The sequence below is a fragment of the Silurus meridionalis genome, chromosome 29 (assembly GCF_014805685.1).
Source record: "Silurus meridionalis isolate SWU-2019-XX chromosome 29, ASM1480568v1, whole genome shotgun sequence".
NCBI classification, from domain to species: Eukaryota; Metazoa; Chordata; class Actinopteri; order Siluriformes; family Siluridae; genus Silurus; species Silurus meridionalis.
Genome location: NC_060912.1, coordinates 12,321,484 through 12,341,157, shown reverse-complemented (window position 1 = coordinate 12,341,157; position 19,674 = coordinate 12,321,484). Strand labels below are relative to the sequence as shown.

Here is a 19,674-nt window from a genome sequence, read left to right as displayed (position 1 = left end):
ATTGGGGTGTATTGGGGTGTTGGTGTATTGAGGTATTGGGGTGTATTGGGGTGTTGGTGTATTGGGGTGTTGGTGTATTGGGGTGTTGGTGTATTGGGGTGTTGGTGTATTGAGGTGTTTGGGTATTGAGGTGTTGGTGTATTGGGGTGTTTGGGTATTGAGGTGTTGGTGTGTTGGTGTATTGGGGTAACAGTTAGCTATTCTTGATAGATCTGTTACTGAATAAAGAAATTTCCTGCATTGATGATCAGCTCAATATGGACTCGCACAGAAAATCCAAACATACTCACTATCACATTTGTGATGTTCTGTTTGAGATGATCCATGTGGATGTGAGTCTGAGATGGTTTTGCTGTAGGTGAGCATGTGCAGTAGATCTGTGTGAGGGCTCAGGGTTGTGATGTGGAATAGTAATGTGCGTGAGCGCTCTTTGCGGTCCTTGTCCATGCGTGTGCTTGTCCTCACCCTACACTGTCCTCCTTCTGTTTCTGGATTTGAGATGGTCGTTGTCTCCATACACACTCTGGCTTTCTTCAGAGTGAGGATTTATTTCCTGTGCCGCCGAAACTTCATCAGCAGCCGTCTTTCAGCCCACCAAAGAATTCTAACGCGATGTATATGAGGAAAGCGGGGGAACATGTAGAGTGTAAAGCTGTACAACATCGTTCAGGTGTAAATTTTAATCATTCATTCGCCTGAATCTTGTGACGTCCAGAACCTGTGCTGGCGATCTGTAACAAGATGAAGCGGTTTATTGAATGCATTCAATAGAATGCACGATATAATCATTGAATCCTTCTCCATCATGCCAATAAAAAAAATCTAAAACGTGCGCTTGGAAGAACGTTCTAGTAATAACACATTTTAGAACTGGCATGAAATCAGCACGGCATGTTAGAAACCCAACCCTGACGCCTGGACCGCTGTTCAAATTTCACCCCAATGCTACAACTGCGGGAGAATGGGAAGGCCTGTGGTCGCTGGAGCGAGGAGATGATTGGTTCTCGGTGGAAGAGCTTGTGGTGGATATCACCATTCTGCTGCAGAAACTCTGTAGCTGTGAGGCAGAGGCCATAAAGTAATCTGCATTGTATAGGAGACAATGGACACGTGTCACGGGGCAGGTTCATGACTAATGACCCCATTAAAGTGCCAAAGCCGCTCATTAGGGCCTGTGCTAATTAATTACCCCTCTCTCTCTCTCTCTCTCTCTCTCTCTCTCTCACATAGCCACATTAGCATTAATTCCCTAACCCTGTTTATTTTACTCTCTTTTATACTGCGGCACTTCACAAGAACAAAATGAACTCTGCTGGAATCCCAGTCTCCTCAGCAGCACCACAGAACTGAGTTGTGCATTTAAAAACATGAATATAAGAATTTGTATCCAGCAGAAGTTTCAAGTCGTAATTGTTCATATCTAAATGTTCATAATTATATAAAATGAATAACCTACACAAGGTTAATAATTTATCCTTCAGTGATTTTAGCTGGAAACTGGGGAGGTTTAGATCTGAAGTCTGCACTGAAACGTTCAATATCTACACCTAAAGACCAGTTCAGTTTTCTGGAATTCATGTTGCAGCTACATTTTTGCTCATTTCTTCAGGGAGTATTTTAATAAAATGTGATAAACTTCTGAAAACAGTCAGTGCAGGTGAAATGTTTCCTAATAGAACACATGCTCGCTTTATTCCTTTCATATCATTTACAGCGTATTATTTACTAAAATTGATCATTTGTTAGCATTAAATTCTACTAAAGTGGCTCTTAATGTAATTCTCGTATTTGTAGAGAGTTTTTAACTATGGATATTGTCTCAAAGTAGCTTTACAGAAGTAAAAGTGGTAATAAAGGAATGTTTGTTGTTCTAATTCTCCTTCTCTTGCTTTTTTTTCAGAATTCTTGATTATCAAATCAAAACATGGCGACAAAATGGACATAAGGACTTTTCCAAACGCTAAGTTTGGAGCACGCGGTAGTGAAAGCAGGCCAAGGATTACGAGCCGAACTCCACTGGACTGCATACCGAAAAAGTTTTAAACAAGAAAAAAGTCAAATCTTTGAGCAAAGAAGACGAGCGAGGAGCAGTGATTTATTCTTTTCTTTTTCTCGTGTTCCCTGAAGCAAAGGAGATGAACAGTGTTAAGCAGAAGAGAAGTGTAAAGTGTTAATCCTGATGCACAAACATTCAGATCATCAGTGGAACCTCACACCATCCTGATGAGGAGTTTCGCTGATCGTTGTGTTTTGCTACACGAACAACATCTTTAATTATACTGACATAAAGAAAAACTCACCCAACCATTGACTTCTTCACCAGAATGAAGAAAAACTAAAACTGCACTTTTGGTTTCACTTTTATTATTTTTCCAGCACTTAGTCCATTTCTTGGCTAAGAAATCTTTGCTACTCATGTGATGACGATTATTTTTGCACAAGGACGCATCTAGTGCCAAGCTGGAATGACTACAGCGTGGAAATTATGACCCCAGTTTATCTGAATGGATGTGACTGCTGCTAAGTTTGTCACCATCACATCCTTTGACTTTCACATCAGGAGGTATTTTTTGCCCCCTTTTCCTTTCAGACCGATTCAACTGATCTGTTGCTGCTGCAGTTGTGATTTTCATGTTTCAGCTCCAACCTGCTGTGCAACATTTAATTTTTTTTTTTTAAACACATTTCCAGCATTCCTTTATGTTTTAGCTTTTTCTCCCTTCAAAATAGTCTTATTCTTCAGCAATTGCTTACCAAAACACTAAAAAATGCAGAACTTTTCCAACAGTTCTGCTACTCTGCCTCCAGGATTTCCTAGCAGAGGTGGAAACTTGGTTGGTTCCCCATATCCACCCCACATATCAGATCCTCAGATATCTCCAAGGACTATTGAAGATTATGCTGCCATGCAGCAATCGCAATCAATCCTCCAAAGTCATGGGCAGCACCCACACCTACGTGGGCAGCAGCACCCTGGACAAGCGTCCCATATCCATGGCTACGGATCCAGGCGAGTGGCCGGAGAGATACCACAGGCTGCTGGAAGTGGTAGCAGCTCTTACCGAAAGGAAAGCATGGATTATTATTTTTCAGTGAGTGCTCGAGACAGGAACAGGAGAGGAGGAGGAGGTTTCGGAACAGGGTTTGGGTACTCTAATATGGAATACCAATACAGACATGTTTCTGGGACTGGGCCATCCTCTGGCATGATGTCCCCTTACCCTATGGACTATAGCGCAACTGCTGCTACCGGGAGTGGCAATGGAAATAGTACTAGCAGTGGTAGTGGTTCATTTTCTCCCACCCAACAGTTTAGTATGGCCCAGAATGCACCAATACAGCCGGTTTCAGGTGCTGAACTGCACCAGCGTCAACATAGCCAAAAATACCCCTCACACCCAGGGTTACATCAAGGTCACCGGGCCTATCCTCTGTCTGGACACAGAATACCGTCTCACTTTGGGCACTACCCTCCTCTTAATGTGCCCACAGCGTCAGTTGGAATGTACAACTCTCCACCACAAAGGTATGAAATGAGCAGTGGAAACATGGACTCCAAAATCAACTCACCCACTCACTCCAATCCAAACACCACTCCAGGTTCTGCAGCTTCAGCCAGCTCTGGGCAACAAGAGAATCCAGGGCAGAACTACCCCTCTTCCAACCACCCCCCTTATTCCCCCCAGTCCCAGCTCGTTTCCAAACATGCCTCTCGTCGCACTCCTCAGCATAATCTTGGAGCAGCCTACGACACACCGTTGAAAATGCAGCATGCAGCTCCTGGCCTTGCACACCCGAAAAACCATCAGTCCTCTGTGTCCTTAAGTCCTGCTGCACCACAGCATGCCTCCCAGGACATTTCTAAATCTCCCATGCAGTCCCAAAACCAGCAGAGTCAAATTAATCAAAATTTCAGCCCAATATCAAATTCATCTCCTGTTCCATCTGCTGTCCATTCTCCAAGCTGCAGCTCCTCCTCCTCTCCACTAATGGGTGTTTCAGAAGGCTTGGGCAGTTCCGCATCATTGCACTCCTCACTTTTAAACCCCCGTGGTAGTCACAGTCATATTCGGACCCAACATACCATGCCACAGCTGAGCCCAACTCCAAGTTCTAACAGCAGTATTAGTAGTTGTGGTAGTGTTGTGATCTCTGCTGTTAATCAGAATCGAATGGGGGTGGGTCTACGTGGTGGACAGCGAGAAGAAACCTCATCGTCCCTGTACCAACAGGACAAGCTTTCACAAGACCCTGGACTGAATAGTCTAAATGCCCTCACATCTCAAGTGGCTAATTTGCCCAACACAGTACAACATACAATACTAACAGACACTGTACTCTCTCAGAAGAAAAGAAGAGATAGTACACATCAGCCTCTCCTGCAGCAGATAGCTAGCAATCAGCAGAAACATAGAAATGCTAGTGTGGCTGGTCGAAGCACAGTAAATGAAGAAAGTGGAGATGTTTTGGCATCTGAGTCAGAGGAGGCAAGTAAGAATAACAGTGACCATTCCGAACATGAAAAAGCCAGACAACCTGATGGAGCTGAATCCAAACCCACTAGCTACTATTCAGCAACTGCAAATCAGGCACAGACAGGACAAAGCCTTTCTGGTCACCATTTACAAATGGATGACCGGGCCATAGAGGGTTCTGCCAAGAAATCGTTAAGTCAGGCTGCAAAACCTTTTTCACAGATTAAGGCACCAGAAACCCAAACATCGTCCTCCTCGTCTCCACCCTGTGTTCCTCCAGAACCAAGCCCAAATGCATCATCTTGTGCACCTGCTCCCTCAGGCTCATCATCTGCTGCATCATCTCCTACTCACTCTGTACGATCGAATAGTGTAACTGAACCTGACTTTAGTCACAGTGATGAAAAACCTGAACTGAAGGAGAAAAAGTCTGCAAATATGAAAGATGAGAAAACCACAGTTAAACACGAAGAGGCTTCACATCAAGAACTGGACAATGGAAAAACTACTCACACTTTGGCCAGTGTAAAGGTGGAACAATCAGGCCCATCTGAACAGAGTGAGAATGAAAAGGATGACAAGAAAACCAGCTCACAGCATTTTCTCAGTAGAACCATAAACACCCCAGAACAGTCCAATGCTGGAGTTGGAGTTATTGTTTCTGTGCGTTCTGAACAAAGTCCTGAGGCTCTTAAGCAAACAGAGGTTCCATCTCACCATGGCACTTCATCGGACATGGGCAAGCTTGGCTATCCTGAGGAGAAACATTCCATAAACATGTTTAGGGATTCTGGGAGTCACAATGGAGATGGCGAAATTGGTATAGAAACATTCACAGCACACTATGACGTTACCCCAAAAACTGAGTTTGGGCAAAATGTGGCCTCAAATAACTGTCAAGTCGGTACTTACAAATACTGCAGTCCTGAGATGCCGTACAGTGCTTGCATGGGTGCAAAGATCAAGGTACGTGCTGGACCAGGGAGTGGAATGAGTGTAAACCGATATCAAGACTACCCTCAGTCACAGTCTAATTTCAGTTATACGTCTAGAAAGGATGTTGCTGTTTTAGGAATGATGGCAAAAAGTGGTGTAGGTTCAAGAGGCCATGATGGGAATTCACAGTTGCAGCAACCATATCCCAGTCTTTTACAAGAAGTCCTCCAAGGGTACCATTTGGATCGGCGCTATTGCCGTCCTGAACAAACATCTGGTAGCCATCATCAACCTCAAAATATGTCCCAGCATCATTACCACACTAGACCTCCCTATCGTATGACAGAAAACATGAGGCTACATGGGATGAACCAATCAGCAATGGGTGGTATTCAGCAATTGGTTACAGGAAAGCATCACTCTCAAAATCATGGACCAGACCATGAGATCGCCCTTGGTGTTCTCCATTCTTCTTGGGATTCTGAAGCACAAAGGCCTAAGGGGGATCAAGGTATCTCATCAGAGAAGGGCACAATAACAGTGTCTCCCAGCCATTCCACCAGTATACAGCCATCTTTGGATCCTTCCACAGTAACTCCTCCTAAGCACATTAATTTGGCAGACTATTCCTTGCCCCACAGAAAAACCCCAAGTCTGGCTACTCCACCATCTGCTGTTCAGCAGTTGCTTTTACAAGATTCTGACCAAGAATTGTCTCGTAATGCAGATTCTATAAATCAGACACAATCTCAGATGTCGCTATCTTCAGAAAGGCGCTCAGTGATCTGTGACGTGTCTCCCTCACAACGGACCACTTTAGAGAAAGAAAGAAGTCATTGTGGGACGTCTGGATCCTCAGTTATTCAGCACCCACTCTCGTCCTCTGTATTAAGTGAGCAAGGTAAGGAGGATGTGCCTGATAAAGAGCATGATTTAGAAAAAGCACCCAAGATAATTGCAAAAGAACTTGGAAAACAACTTGGAGATGGGCACAGTTCAGTTTTAACTAAGGAAGAACCTAGCAAGTCCTTACATGCACCAATGGAAGGGAATTCTGATTTGCATAGACAAAGTGGTGGAAAAGGGATTATTGATTCCTCCAGCAATGCCTTATATCACTCAAAAATTCCCTCCAATCCCCTTTCATCACCCCCCAGATGCAAGCCTTATTCCCAGACTGTTGATGGATCCTCTGCAAGCTTTCCTGCTTATGTTTTTAGTGATGCTGCCGATGGACCCAAAAGGAATACTCCTCATCCCTCTCCCAGTTCATTCCATTCATTAGCATCTCCAAGTCACGGTCCACTTTCAGTTAACAAATTACAAGCATATTCTCACCACGCTCCTCTTCAGCACACCCATGGAATTAGTGAACGATTTGACTGGCCAGCCAGCAGTAATAGACATAAAGATATTTCCATCCATCACAACTCTACTCAAAACCCTGACCAGAAGATATCAAGACAACACTCATACCCTGGTTCTCACTACGATATGAAAATATGGGAGTCTTATGCTGAAAGAGAAGCAACTGGAAACCCGCAGCTACACTCTTTGGTTCCTCACAAGTCTATTATCTCTGTACCAACCAGTGGTCCCAAGCCCCTGGAGCCCGATGTCTCCCGAGGGATTACAGAAGATTCAGCAAAGTCGTTCCTTCCACCTGCATCTGCTATTTCAGGTGGTTCAGGCAGTAGCATTACGGCAAGTGTTCCTCAAGGACATCGGCAGAGCAAAACAGGGGGCTCAGCAGAAACCAATCCATTAATGATGAGGAGGAGAGTTCGCTCTTTCATTTCTCCAATTCCTGCCAAGAGGCAGCATCAGGATTTTTCAGGAAACAGGCCTGTGTCATCTCATCACTCTCCGCTAGCTGAATCTAGACCCCTAAATGACAGTGATTCAAGCAGTGTAGACTCTCGTCCTAAACTAGCTTCTCCCACCACACCGTTTCAAACTCCAAGTGCTAACTCACCCCCACTGGCAAAAACAAAGTTTTTACCTCCAAGAAAAGGACGGGGATTAAAACTGGAAGCAATTGTTCAAAAAATCACTCCAAATAAAAAAGCTAGTTTCAGTAATAGCCATTTAGACGCTGATTATTCCGATCTCTCACGTTACAGTTCTGATATACCTGACCCAGAAATTGGAGCACCTTCCAAAATGCACCTCACAGAGAAGGTTCTTGTCTACCTTACCTTGATGAAGCTCAAACATTAGATGACCTTTTGCCCTACAGAGCAGAAGATGCATATTCATGTGATTCTCAAGTTCTCAAACAGGTTGTGACTGGGTCTTCTGGTACAAGCTTGAGAAGTTTGCCAACCGACTTTGACTTTGGGTTAGGCACTGCTGGATCTTCAGGGCCTGGGACAGATGATCACGATAAGGATGAGTTTACACTTTTGGGGCCCCTTCCCCCAGCACCTCCTTTGCCTCGGCCTGTGCAAGGTTCCCCTCCTCCATCCTCATCTGCTTTGTCCGATATACAACAATTCACTAACACCTACCAGCAGCTGGAGACGAGACGAGGAGAGCAGTCTGCTGCTAACCTACTGAGGCAGAAGCTTCAGGAGACTGGCATGGGTTTTGATGATTATCCTGGAGGAGATTTCTATGGAACAACCCCACCCCATGGCCAAAGTTCAGGACACCACTTGCTCTCCAGACCTTCACAGTGTGAGTTAGCCTCACCAAGAATGACCAACTCAGACTCCAAACATCAAGAAAACTTTGTTCCCAAAGGTTATTTTCCTTCAGGCAAAAAGAAGGGACGACCAGTTGGAAGTGTAAATAAACAAAAACGTGCTCAAGTGCAATGTTCCACTTCAAATATAACGTCAGCTCCTCATACTCCTCCAGCTGGTTCTCTTGCTGTTACACCTCAGCCTGCATCGAATTCCAGCATGGCAGGAGAAGCAATCACCTCAACTTTACCTGAACAAAAACCTTGTCCCCCTCTGGAGATTGCTATTCAGAGCCAACCAGTAAAGGTGGAGCTAGAGGGAGAGGACATCCAGCCTGAGATGGATATAAAACCAATAAAACACAGGCAGAGAAAGGGAAAAGAGGGGAATGAAGGACCTGTCTCAAAAAGCAAACAGTGGAGGAAAAGTAGAGGAATGACCTCTAAAGAAGAGCTGGATCCTCAGACTGTTGCAGGGGGAAATGCAGGCACATTACAAGACAATAGGAAAAATGGTTTCTCACCATACGTACATGTTGAGAGAAAGATAACCGAGATTGGAGCTGTTTGTACAGTCGTTAATTCCGAAGATGAGAAATTGAAAGGCAAGAATGGAGCTTCTGTGGTTGATTGTGCCTCAAATGTTTCTCTGGTATCTCAGATGGTCAGAAAAGAGAGGGAAATTGAGAAGATGCAAGAAAAAGGGATTGATCAGCCGAATGATCCGGTCATGCAGACTGGAAAGTCTATTCCTACATCTGGATACGTCCTCCAAGGTCCTGTGATGTCCGAGACTGGACATGCTGGGCGTTTGTTGTGTTGCCTTTGCCAGAAATGGGCAAATTACAAGAATCTTGGAGATCTCTATGGTCCCTTCTACCCAGCTGATTATGCTGCCAAATTTCCCAAGAACCAACCACAAATGCGACAGAACTTGTCGAACACTGGGGCAACCAATGCAGGGTCTAATCCTTCTTCTGTATCAACAGAATTAACTGTTCCAGACATTCAGTCTGTATATATTCCAGACATCAATTTAGCAGACACCAGTTGTTCAGTGAATCAAGCTACAAACCCGGTATCCCCTGCAGTAAGTGAAACCCTGCCGTGCCTCAGTACCACCTCCAAGGCACCCGAGCAAAATTGGAATCTGGTGCCAGAAGGGGCGCTCATTTCATTAGATCCACCCGAACTAGAGAACGAGCTGATCCAGATAAGGCAGCAGAAACCAGATGATGTTCAGCAGCGACCGCAGCATCGCAAGCTAACTTCCCATCCACGTTTCAAGCGGAGACACAAATCTAGTGAGGACTTGCCCCGCACGATTCTGATCAACAGCAAAGCTTCACTGCCTTTCCAACCTCCACCACCCAGCCTTGATTCCATGGGACCTTTGGCTCAGCTTGCTCAGCTCCCTGTGGTGCCCTTAGATCCAAAGGAGCTCTGGGTACATGAGAGCTGCATTGTCTGGACTAGTGGGGTTTACCTGGTCAACGGAAGATTGTATGGCCTCCAGGAGGCACTTGATGGTGCCAGAGATACAGTGAGTTGAATTCATATATTTTCAATATCCATTTCATGACTAGTTGAAGAAATGCAGATTATACACCGAACAGGCAGAACATTGACATTAGAACATTGACATTAGAACTTTGACATTCTGACATTCTAACATTATGAGCAGTGAAGTAAAGAACACTGATGGCGTAAGGATTTGAGTGAGTTTGACAAATTGTAACGTCTAGACGACTGGGTCAGAGCATCTCCAAATCTGCAGCTCTTGTGGTATGTTCCTGGTCTGCAGTGGTCAGAATCTATCAAAAGTGCTCCAGGGAAGGAACAGTTGTGAACTGGTGACAGGGTCGTGGTGGACGAGGATCATTGATGCGCGTGAGGAATAAAGGCTGGTCCGTGTAGTCCGATCCAACAGACTGTATCTTAAACTGCTGTAGAAGTTCATGATGTTAATACTCAACAGGTATCAACTGTTTTAGCAGCAAAAGGGGACATCACAATATTCTTTAGGGGGTCATAATGTTATGCCTGTTCAGTGTGTGCTTCTAGAGATAATTTGGGTGTTAGGTGGTCCATTGTGGGTTTGTTTTCTCCTAAAAAATCCCTAACATGAATTTTCATCACTTTGCAATTAATTTTGATTCTGTATATTAAAGTAACATGTTTTCTGTATCTTCTCTCTCAGAGCTGTTCTCATTGTGAAATGCCTGGTTCCACTCTGGGTTGCTATAGTAAAGGCTGCACACTGAGGTATCATTTTCTGTGTGCTGTGGAGGCAGGTGAGGCATGTCTCCTACTTCCTTTAATATGTGATGACACAAGCCCAGATACGTTATAGGATTTTGCGAATCCTGATACATTGAGAATTAAGCAGGTGATGCAAATTTTCTGGTCAATTATGATGAAGCTCAAGCCAGCAGAGAGAGAGAGAGAGAGAGAGAGAGAGAGAAAGAGAAAGAGGGAGAGGGGAGATTCTTTGTGTTTCCCCGTTCACAGTGCTCTATATTAATGCAAGTTCACGTTAAAATGTTTAGTCATGTTTGCATGGCGGTATGTAATTAGACTTCACGCCAGTTTCATTTGTTGCACTGGCCGGCAAGTCGACGGCATCTGCAAATTGCTCTCGTAGCTCCGCCCACAGCAGCATTATTTCTGGTCAGGTTGAGGCAGAAAGTACATTAGCAGGAAGCTAATGTCACAAGTCTGGTCACACTATTGTGCAGTAATGGATTGGGGAAAATGTGCTGACTCGGGATCTCAGGTCGCTCTGAACACCAAACTGACAGAAAAATCAGCTGAAACTTTGACACATCATTTCTGATAAGATGGAGATGGTGATTCGAGCATGTGACTCGCGATGTCTCTACATCAGCACTCGGAGGCAGAAATGCTGAGCTTTGCGTATGTTTTATGTGTATCTTTGCTGCCGGTTGAATTTTTGATTTCTGATTAAATGTTTGTTTGTTTTATTTAAAGACTGCTGTCTAAACGAAGATAATTTCTCCTTGAGGTGTCCAAAGCACAAGGTAAAACCCCTCACCTTCATCACCCTTCACACATGGGCTAGTTATTTATTTTCTTATTTACTTACTTATTATATTCATATATCCCCCACCCCCCAGTTTCCACAGATCAGTAGGCCAGTCAAACCTGCAGCTGTACACCAGGAGCAGTCAGAGCGAGGCTGAAGACACACTACACACAATCATCACAATGTTAGTACATCTATCTATCCATCCATCCATCCATCCATCCATATCTCTCTCTCTCATACTCTCTCTTTCGTGCTCTCTCTCTCTCTCTCTCGTTACTACCATTTAGCCTTTTCAGTTTTTATAGATGATGTAATTTTCTGTACATTTCCCCTCATGCAGTTTAATATAAAATCAATGTGTTGCCCTGTGAAGCTCTGGCCCTGTGGCCCCCTGACTCTGTTTCCCTGTGTCCCCTGACTCTGTTGCCTTGTGGCCCCCTGACTCTGTTGCCTTGTGGCCCCCTGACTCTGTGGCCCCTGACTGTGTTCCTTCTGTAAGTTTGCCCTGAGCATGAGCTGTACTCTGTGTTAGCTGGAAGTCCTAATAGCTCAGTGTGTAGCACAGTCCTGGTCCTGGTCCTGTTCTACAGTAAAGAGCTTCTTAGTTCAAGTCTCACTTGTGTTTAAAGTATCTCTTTCTTCCTTTGTGGAGGTTCTAGTTTACTGCTTAAGGTGCTAGATATAAATGGAAGTCACTCTGTATATGGCCATTTTCCGTGTCTGAGACGGCGTGTTTGTCTCGAGGGCCAGAGCTCAGCGTCTGGAGGAGATGGAACCTGCCAGATTTACATTTTTATTTCAGCTGAACTTCATTTATAACAAAATTCCTGTTTCCTGCATGACACTGTGTGTGTGTGTGTGTGTGTGTGTGTGTGTGTGTGTGTGTGTGTGTGTGTGTGTGTGTGTGTGTGTGTGTGTGTGTGTGTGTGTGTGTGTTCTCTGTGCAGACGGTGAGCGTGACCGAGCAGAAGGATCGAGACCAGCGCTTTTCTTAATTTCCAGATCATCTGACCCGAATGTACAAAAAACTATAAACTTTCTCTAAAGAAGCGAAAGAAAAACCCAGTGGTGAGAAACGCAAAGCCGTTGTGTTCACACTCTGCGTGTATCATGGGAGAGACGTGAGGAACCATCAACTCATCACTACAGCAGAAGGACAGAAATAAAGAACAGAAGACAGATGGAAAAAAAGAAACGCAAATTTTTCCGTATGATTTGAATTCTGTTTAAAGCTCGTTCCTTTTCTTTCTGTTATTCAGCAGTGTTTCTGGGAACAACAAGCCCACGTGTATTATTATTATTATTATTATTATTATTATTATTATTCAGTTCATTACTTTTTACCTGTTTTGATTTTATAGCAGTATTTTACTCCTCATTTATGCCTCCGTTACGGCGTCATTCCTTCACACAGACCAGATCTTGTTGCCACGGAGACATTGTTGCCGTGGAGAACGGACATTTATTGCCTTTGAAGGTGTGTGTGTGTGTGTGTGTGTGTGTGTGTGTGTGTGTGGCGATGACGTGCCTGTGTTGTTTCGTTTTTGTCTGGAATTGCGCCCTGTTCCCTACATAGTGCACTATTATTCTTTCTTTTTTTTCTGTTGCCATTTTGTAGTCTGAATGCAAAGCGGAGAAAATCCAGAGCTCCCACAATGCACTGCAGGAGGGGTGGGGACACGGTGTGTTGGAAGGAGATTCGGGGGTTAAAGCACCATTTCAGACTCAAGGGGAAAAAATATGAGGTTAATTTTCCGCAAGAGTAAAGACGTGTGTGTGTGTGTGTGTGTGTGTGTGTGTGTGTGTGTGTGTGTGTGTGTGTGTGTGTGTGCGCCAGAAACTCCTCCATCAGAAATAAAATTGTTCGTTGCCATAGAGATAAGGATGAAAAGGTACATTTCATTTCCACCTGCTCATTTTTTATTCTTGTAAAAATCGAAATCATGGAGAAAAAAATGAATATGAAACATGTTGTACTACAAAACTGTTGATATGTATATGCTTCATCAATACAGGAAGTCCTGAAAACTCACTGTCTCCCTGTGTGTGTGTGTGTGTGTGTGTGTGTGTGTGTGTGTGTGTTTGAACATTGCATGGGTGAAGTGGGAAGTAATGAACAAATATTTCATTATTGTATTAAGTGGATTTTTCTGGTATCAGTTTTTTTACTTCACTATTTATTTTTTGCACTTTTTACTTTCACTTATTACATTTTACACAAATCTGTTTTACTTCTTACATTTTCACACCAGACTCATTACATTAATTTTCATTTATGTGGTAAAATGATCAATATTTTTTTTCCCACTGCTCCGTTTTCAGCTCATCAACATGTTTCCTGTCATTGTGCAGCTTTTTCAGTCCACTGGTGCATCATTTCCTCTCTCACCACAGATGTAGACTAGTTTCTGAAGCTCACAGTGAGCAGGCAGGAGGCAGTAAGAAGTCTGGGGTTAACGTGGATGAGACAGAGGGAGTCAGTGATGAGAACTGAGACATTCCTGATCATCATCATCTTTTCTCTGCTTGTGTTCTACATACTGGATCTTCAGCCTGAATACATTCATTAGAGAACAACATTTGAAATTATTTTATATTAATATGATGTGAGGATCAGTTTCCAGCGTGACACTAAAACAGGTTGTAATAATCACTAGTTTTTACTGAAGAACATGTCGGAGCTGAAACTTCTTTACTTTAACTTGAGTGAAAAAGTGCAGTCAGAACTTCAGCTTTTACCAGAATCTTTTAAACATCAGTTTAAACAGAGTCTCTGATCAGAAGGTCATGAGATCAAATCCAGGCCACGTCAAGCAGCTACTCACCCGCTCAACGTAGAGAAAGGTAGAGAAAGGTCCAGTTCTGCAGAAGGACATCCGCTGAAAACCACTGGTGTAAATGTGGATAATGTTAGAAGAGGGTGGGAAGGTCCAGAAAGTTCTCACGGTTTATTTGTCAAAATGAAAGAAGAATAAATGTGGCATGCAGGTGGAACCAAAAGTAAATTGAGGTCAGAAGAATGCAGAGGTGAGCATGAATTCATCTACATCCATACTTTATTTTTATTTATTTATTTGCAGGAAGAATTGACCATTTTGTCTTTTTGTTTTTTTAAAGGCTTCCAGATTCACAAGGTTCTAACTCGGCTGGATCAACCAACATGTTCAACACTAAACCGCTACGATTCCGATTCTTGAGGAGATGGTTTGATTTTTTTACAATACAACAATTAAATATCATGTCCACTTGTGTATTTGGATATTCCAACATCATGCCCAGTGCTTCAGGTAGCGAGTATGGACTGATGGATGGAGGAGAAGATACACTGGGTGAAGAGGAATGATAAAAGTTGATTTATTCTTATTGACATGAAAACACGGACAGGTGTAAAGTCTCAGGTTTTCCGCCAGAGGGCAGCACTTCTACACAGCCAGATGATTTTACAGTACAAGTAACACAATGAGATCAAGATTAATGCCAGATTAATAAAAGTAATGGAAGGTTTGGACCTGAAAGCTCAGGGATGTGAAGGCTTCTGGTCCTGCCCATGCTTTCTGTTTATTGCAGCAGCAGGAAGTGGAAGATCAACCCCTTTAATAAAACATGCTGTTAAAGGATTAAACATGTGGACCTGTTTTAGTGTGAACTTCAGTTCCTACCTGCCTCAGGGGTGGGGTGGTTAGACTTGGGTAGGACTGTCACTGTCAGCATGAAAGAAGTAATCATGAATGTTTCACCTTCACCCCTGAGATTTATAATATTTTAACCCTTGATGATCTTCAACTGAAACTTAAACATCACCTCATTTTCCTACACTAGAATTAAAAGCATATTTGCATCCAGATTAGCAAAAAACATCACTCTATTACACTTCAACAATCAGCAGGGTCTGAACCCTGAGACAGAGACACACACACACACACACACACACACACACACACCCTCCCCCTCTTTTGAGGGACCATTTAAAAAAATTCTGTGAACATCAATCATGTCCTACAGGCTACAAACCCTGAACCTCAGCTCCAAAAAGTCATCACAGATTTTTTTTTCACATATACATTACAGCACAGTCGAATTTGTTCTTTGCATATCCCAGCATGCTTAGAGGCTGAGGTCAGAGTGCGGCATTGAAAAAACTAATATTTCCATTGCTTTCAAACTTCTTACAGGCTTTTAATTAAACCTTCATAAAATAAAACTTCATCACACATCATCACGGAAAAGGCGCATTTCCTTCTATTCAGGATTCTCACAATTAGTGCAACTTCTGATCTTTGCATTGTTTTGCTAATAAATTTGAAGTCTGGTTCACAAGTGTTCAGGTTCAATTTCATTCCTACTTTCAAATTCTCATCTCTCAGATTTCTCTTAACGGTGGATTTTTAAAAAGAGGAAACACGTTCTGTACAAAAACCAGACAGAGCAGATCTCCAGAGCTTTCAATACAACCACGTTTCTGTTCACTCATTTTGAAACTTTTATTTTCCTCTGCATTTTTTTCTTTACCACTCATGGTTGTTGTTTGGTGTTTATTGTTGTCGTGAAGCTTAAACACAGCACCGCATTGGTCAGAACGACAAAAGTTTATGGTAAACTGACTTTTTATTAGTTTTGATTTGCTGCAAAACAAAGGAATTGTAGTTGTGTTTCTGTTGGGAAATTATTTCTAGTGACAGTTATATATATATATATATATATATATATATATATATATATATATATATATATATTTATATACAGCTGGAGGGTCCAGACCACTGTGTTGGAGAATGTGTGTGAGATTCTTCAGCCTCCAAACAACTGCCAATGTCTAGTGTAGTCAGTGTAACCTGCCTCTAACAGAGTGAAGAGATTACCAGCAGAGGGCGCTGTAGTACAACACTGCTGAGCTGAAGTCACACTTGTGGTCGTTAGAGGGAGGAGATGGTGTAGTGTGAGGGAGGAGATGGTGTAGTGTGAGGGAGCAGATGGTGTAGTGTGAGGGAGGAGATGGTGTAGTGTGAGGAGGAGATGGTGTAGTGTGAGGGAGGAGATGGTGTAGTGTGAGGGAGGAGATGGTGTAGTGTGAGGGAGCAGATGGTGTAGTGTGAGGGAGGAGATGGTGTAGTGTGAGGGAGCAGATGGTGTAGTGTGAGGGAGGAGATGGTGTAGTGTGAGGAGGAGATGGTGTAGTGTGAGGAGGAGATGGTGTAGTGTGAGGAGCAGATGGTGTAGTGAGGGAGGAGATGGTGTAGTGTGAGGAGGAGATGGTGTAGTGTGAGGGAGCAGATGCTGTAGTGTGAGGGAGGAGATGGTGTAGTGTGAGGAGCAGATGGTGTAGTGTGAGGGAGCAGATGCTGTAGTGTGAGGGAGGAGATGGTGTAGTGTGAGGGAGGAGATGGTGTAGTGTGAGGGAGGAGATGGTGAGTGTGAGGGAGGAGATGCTGTAGTGTGAGGGAGGAGATGGTGTAGTGAGGGAGGAGATGGTGTAGTGTGAGGGAGGAGATGGTGTAGTGTGAGGGAGGAGATGGTGTAGTGTGAGGGAGGAGATGGTGTAGTGTGAGGGAGGAGATGGTGTAGTGTGAGGGAGGAGATGGTGTAGTGTGAGGGAGGAGATGGTGTAGTGTGAGGAGATGGTGTAGTGTGAGGAGCAGATGCTGTAGTGAGGGAGGAGATGGTGTAGTGAGGGAGGAGATGGTGTAGTGTGAGGGAGCAGATGCTGTAGTGTGAGGGAGGAGATGGTGTAGTGTGAGGGAGGAGATGGTGTAGTGTGAGGGAGGAGATGGTGTAGTGTGAGGGAGCAGATGGTGCAACTATACTTATTTCTGTTCCTTTTGTCCGGTAAATCAGAGTGGAGGTATATACTAAATTATAAATAATTTGTGTTGCAGATGATTTCACAGAAGCCCTGAAGGACACAAAGATGTGTCAATTTAATTCAATTAGAAAAAAGAATAATAAAAAAAAGCTCTAATGAAAAATATTAGTGGAGGTAAATTTAAATAAAAAAGAGTTAAAGGATGTTTTGTGTCTGGTATCTTTCTGAGCTTTTTATTTAACTCACTCTTTTGATATATTGATTTTCTTATAGATTTTGTATATAAAGTTAACTCTTTGAATTGTAAATCTTATTTTGGAGCTATTTTTAAATAATGCTTTCTACAAAGTCTCAGTATCGTCACATGGCAGCCAATCAGCACAGTTCCTGCATGTGCATCTTCACCCGTGTGTGTCAGATAGAATTCAGCATGAGGTAAGCTCAGAGCTTCTCTTACTGCGCACTAAAAACCACTGGCTTTAACTCTGTTATTGACTTTTTTATTCTTTTTATTATTATATGTTGTTTCTCCATCTAGTGAACAAGCTGATATTGTGAAGGACTTTCTTGGCTCCAGTCAAGGTAAATGACTGAACTCTGTAAATTGTAAAAAAAAAACAAAAAAACCCCCAAGGTATTACAAAAAAGTCAGTTAAGTTAAAGATGAAAAAAAGTAATGTATGAAATGAAAGCAGTGACTGTGTTGTTGTTGATGTTCAGAGTGAGATGTTAGAAAATGTACAGCAGGATATGTAACGTATAGAGATCTGGCAGGGAGAGTTTAGATGAACCCACATGGTGTTAGCATTGCATGGGTACAATGTTCATGAGCTCAGTACACCTACGCTTCTGCATCTTATATCATATACACTATACACACACACACACACACACACACACACACACACACACACGGTATATATTTATATTAAAATATATATATATATATATATATATATATGTATATATATATATGTGTGTGTGTGTGTGTGTGTGTAGTATTATTTATGAAGATGCAGAAGCCTAATTTTATATATGTGTGTAAGTATTTAATTCCATTTAATTTAGTTTTATCCTCCCACTGCTCATGAGGTCATGGGGGATTTTTTTCTGTTTTAGATTTCCCCTCTTGCCCCTGTATTACAGGAACAGTCTCATTCAAATTTGACACTCCAAATTATCCATTAAATTATATCAAATTATATCATCCATCATGTGCTCAGTTTGGTCCTCTGAAGTTCTGGTTATTATTTACTCTACCGCCTGCTGTTTTATGTTCTTTATTATAATCCTGCCCCTGATCACGCTTTTATATGAGCTTCCATGTCAGACTGAATTTTGCTCAATCTTTTAACTGTACTGTAAAAACACTGTGTGTGAGGCAGTCGGGCAAATGCGCTCACAATCAGGGGCTGATGGAGGACGTAACTCATAACTCGGAACTCATACTTGATCAAGAATGTGAACTTTAAAGGGAACAGTTCAAGATAAAATTTTGACTGTATTTGGATATTCAGAATAGTAACTAAAACAAGGCTGCAAAATATGAGAGATTTACCGCAAATTCAAAACCAACTCCTGAACCACCTCCAGAACTACAAAATGCTATGGTTTAATATTATTTCCATTCATATTCATTAAAGATTTATTGACTGTATAAATGTAAATGTAATTGCTTTAGAGACTTGCCAGAGTATATCCTAAAATTCTGCTATCTGATTATTCAGTTACATCACTGGATTATATCCGAAAGATCGTCCTGAGGCACCAGCATTCTCACCTTACACTGAAAAACTGGGAAGGAAACATCTTCAGGGTGGGAACATTGAAAGACACGCTGTATAAAGATGAACTTGATATATTAGAAGAGTGGGAGCAGTACTACCTTCCAGAGCACACGTCCATGCAGGTGATTGGTGTTCTCGGGAGGTTCTCCTATAAGTCTCTCAATGGTGAACTGGTGCTGATGGTGTGTGAGGATGGAAAGGTGTTTGTTAATGAAGATGAGGAGATGATCTAGTTGCCAAAAGCCTGAAAGAACTCTTTGAAAGTGGTCCCCAATATCCAGGCATTATACAGTACTACCATGGGCAATGTTTTGAGGATATGGTGAGCAAAAATTCATCCTATATGTAGAACTTCCTGTTGATCAACTGCAGATGACCTACATATATATATATATATATACACATACATTCAATCCATGCTTAAATTTGCTACAATAAATTATGTAGACAGATGCTGATTTGAACAATGTGAAGCAATCACCAAAAATGATTGCACAGAAGAAGAAGAATCAGGACATTCTGGAGTCCATGGAGAACTGCTATCTGAGGAACTTGAGCATTATCATGGAGAAATGTCAAGTTGAGGTGAGTGTTTCTATTGGTTTCTCTCACTGATGTAGTAATGCACCTGTGGCTGAAGAATTGGTTGTAGTTTTAAATTCAGTGTTTGTAAGGCTTTGCTTTTTCTCATAATCTCTCAGATATTTGTAATATAACTGACTTTTTAAGAAAGTTTAAAAATAAAAAATTAAAAAAAAAATTAAAAAAAGAATTTGATCTATTTATTAAAACAGGGCTTGATTTTTGTATGTCTAGTTGTAGAACCACAGAAGCAACATGTCACAGCAGCTTTAGGACACTCACACCAGGAAAGCAGTTTCAGATCAGAACACACAGGCTATTTACCGACAAATGAAAACCTGAAAAAGACAAAGTGGGAA

The 19,674-nt window shown here is 42.4% G+C and overlaps 1 protein-coding gene across 1 annotated transcript in view; it reads left to right on the top strand.

Annotated features, from left to right (window-relative positions):
* tcf20 (transcription factor 20) overlaps positions 1 to 13,178 on the top strand; it is a 14,637-nt gene extending 1,459 nt beyond the window's left edge. Inside the window, 6 exon segments of the mRNA XM_046843924.1 lie at positions 1,901 to 7,602; positions 7,605 to 9,640; positions 10,298 to 10,391; positions 11,089 to 11,138; positions 11,235 to 11,327; positions 12,094 to 13,178. Coding sequence (XP_046699880.1) covers positions 2,769 to 7,602; positions 7,605 to 9,640; positions 10,298 to 10,391; positions 11,089 to 11,138; positions 11,235 to 11,300 — 7,080 coding nt within the window. The 5' untranslated portion in view covers positions 1,901 to 2,768 and the 3' untranslated portion in view covers positions 11,301 to 11,327; positions 12,094 to 13,178.
* Positions 13,179 to 19,674: the final 6,496 nt, after the last annotated feature.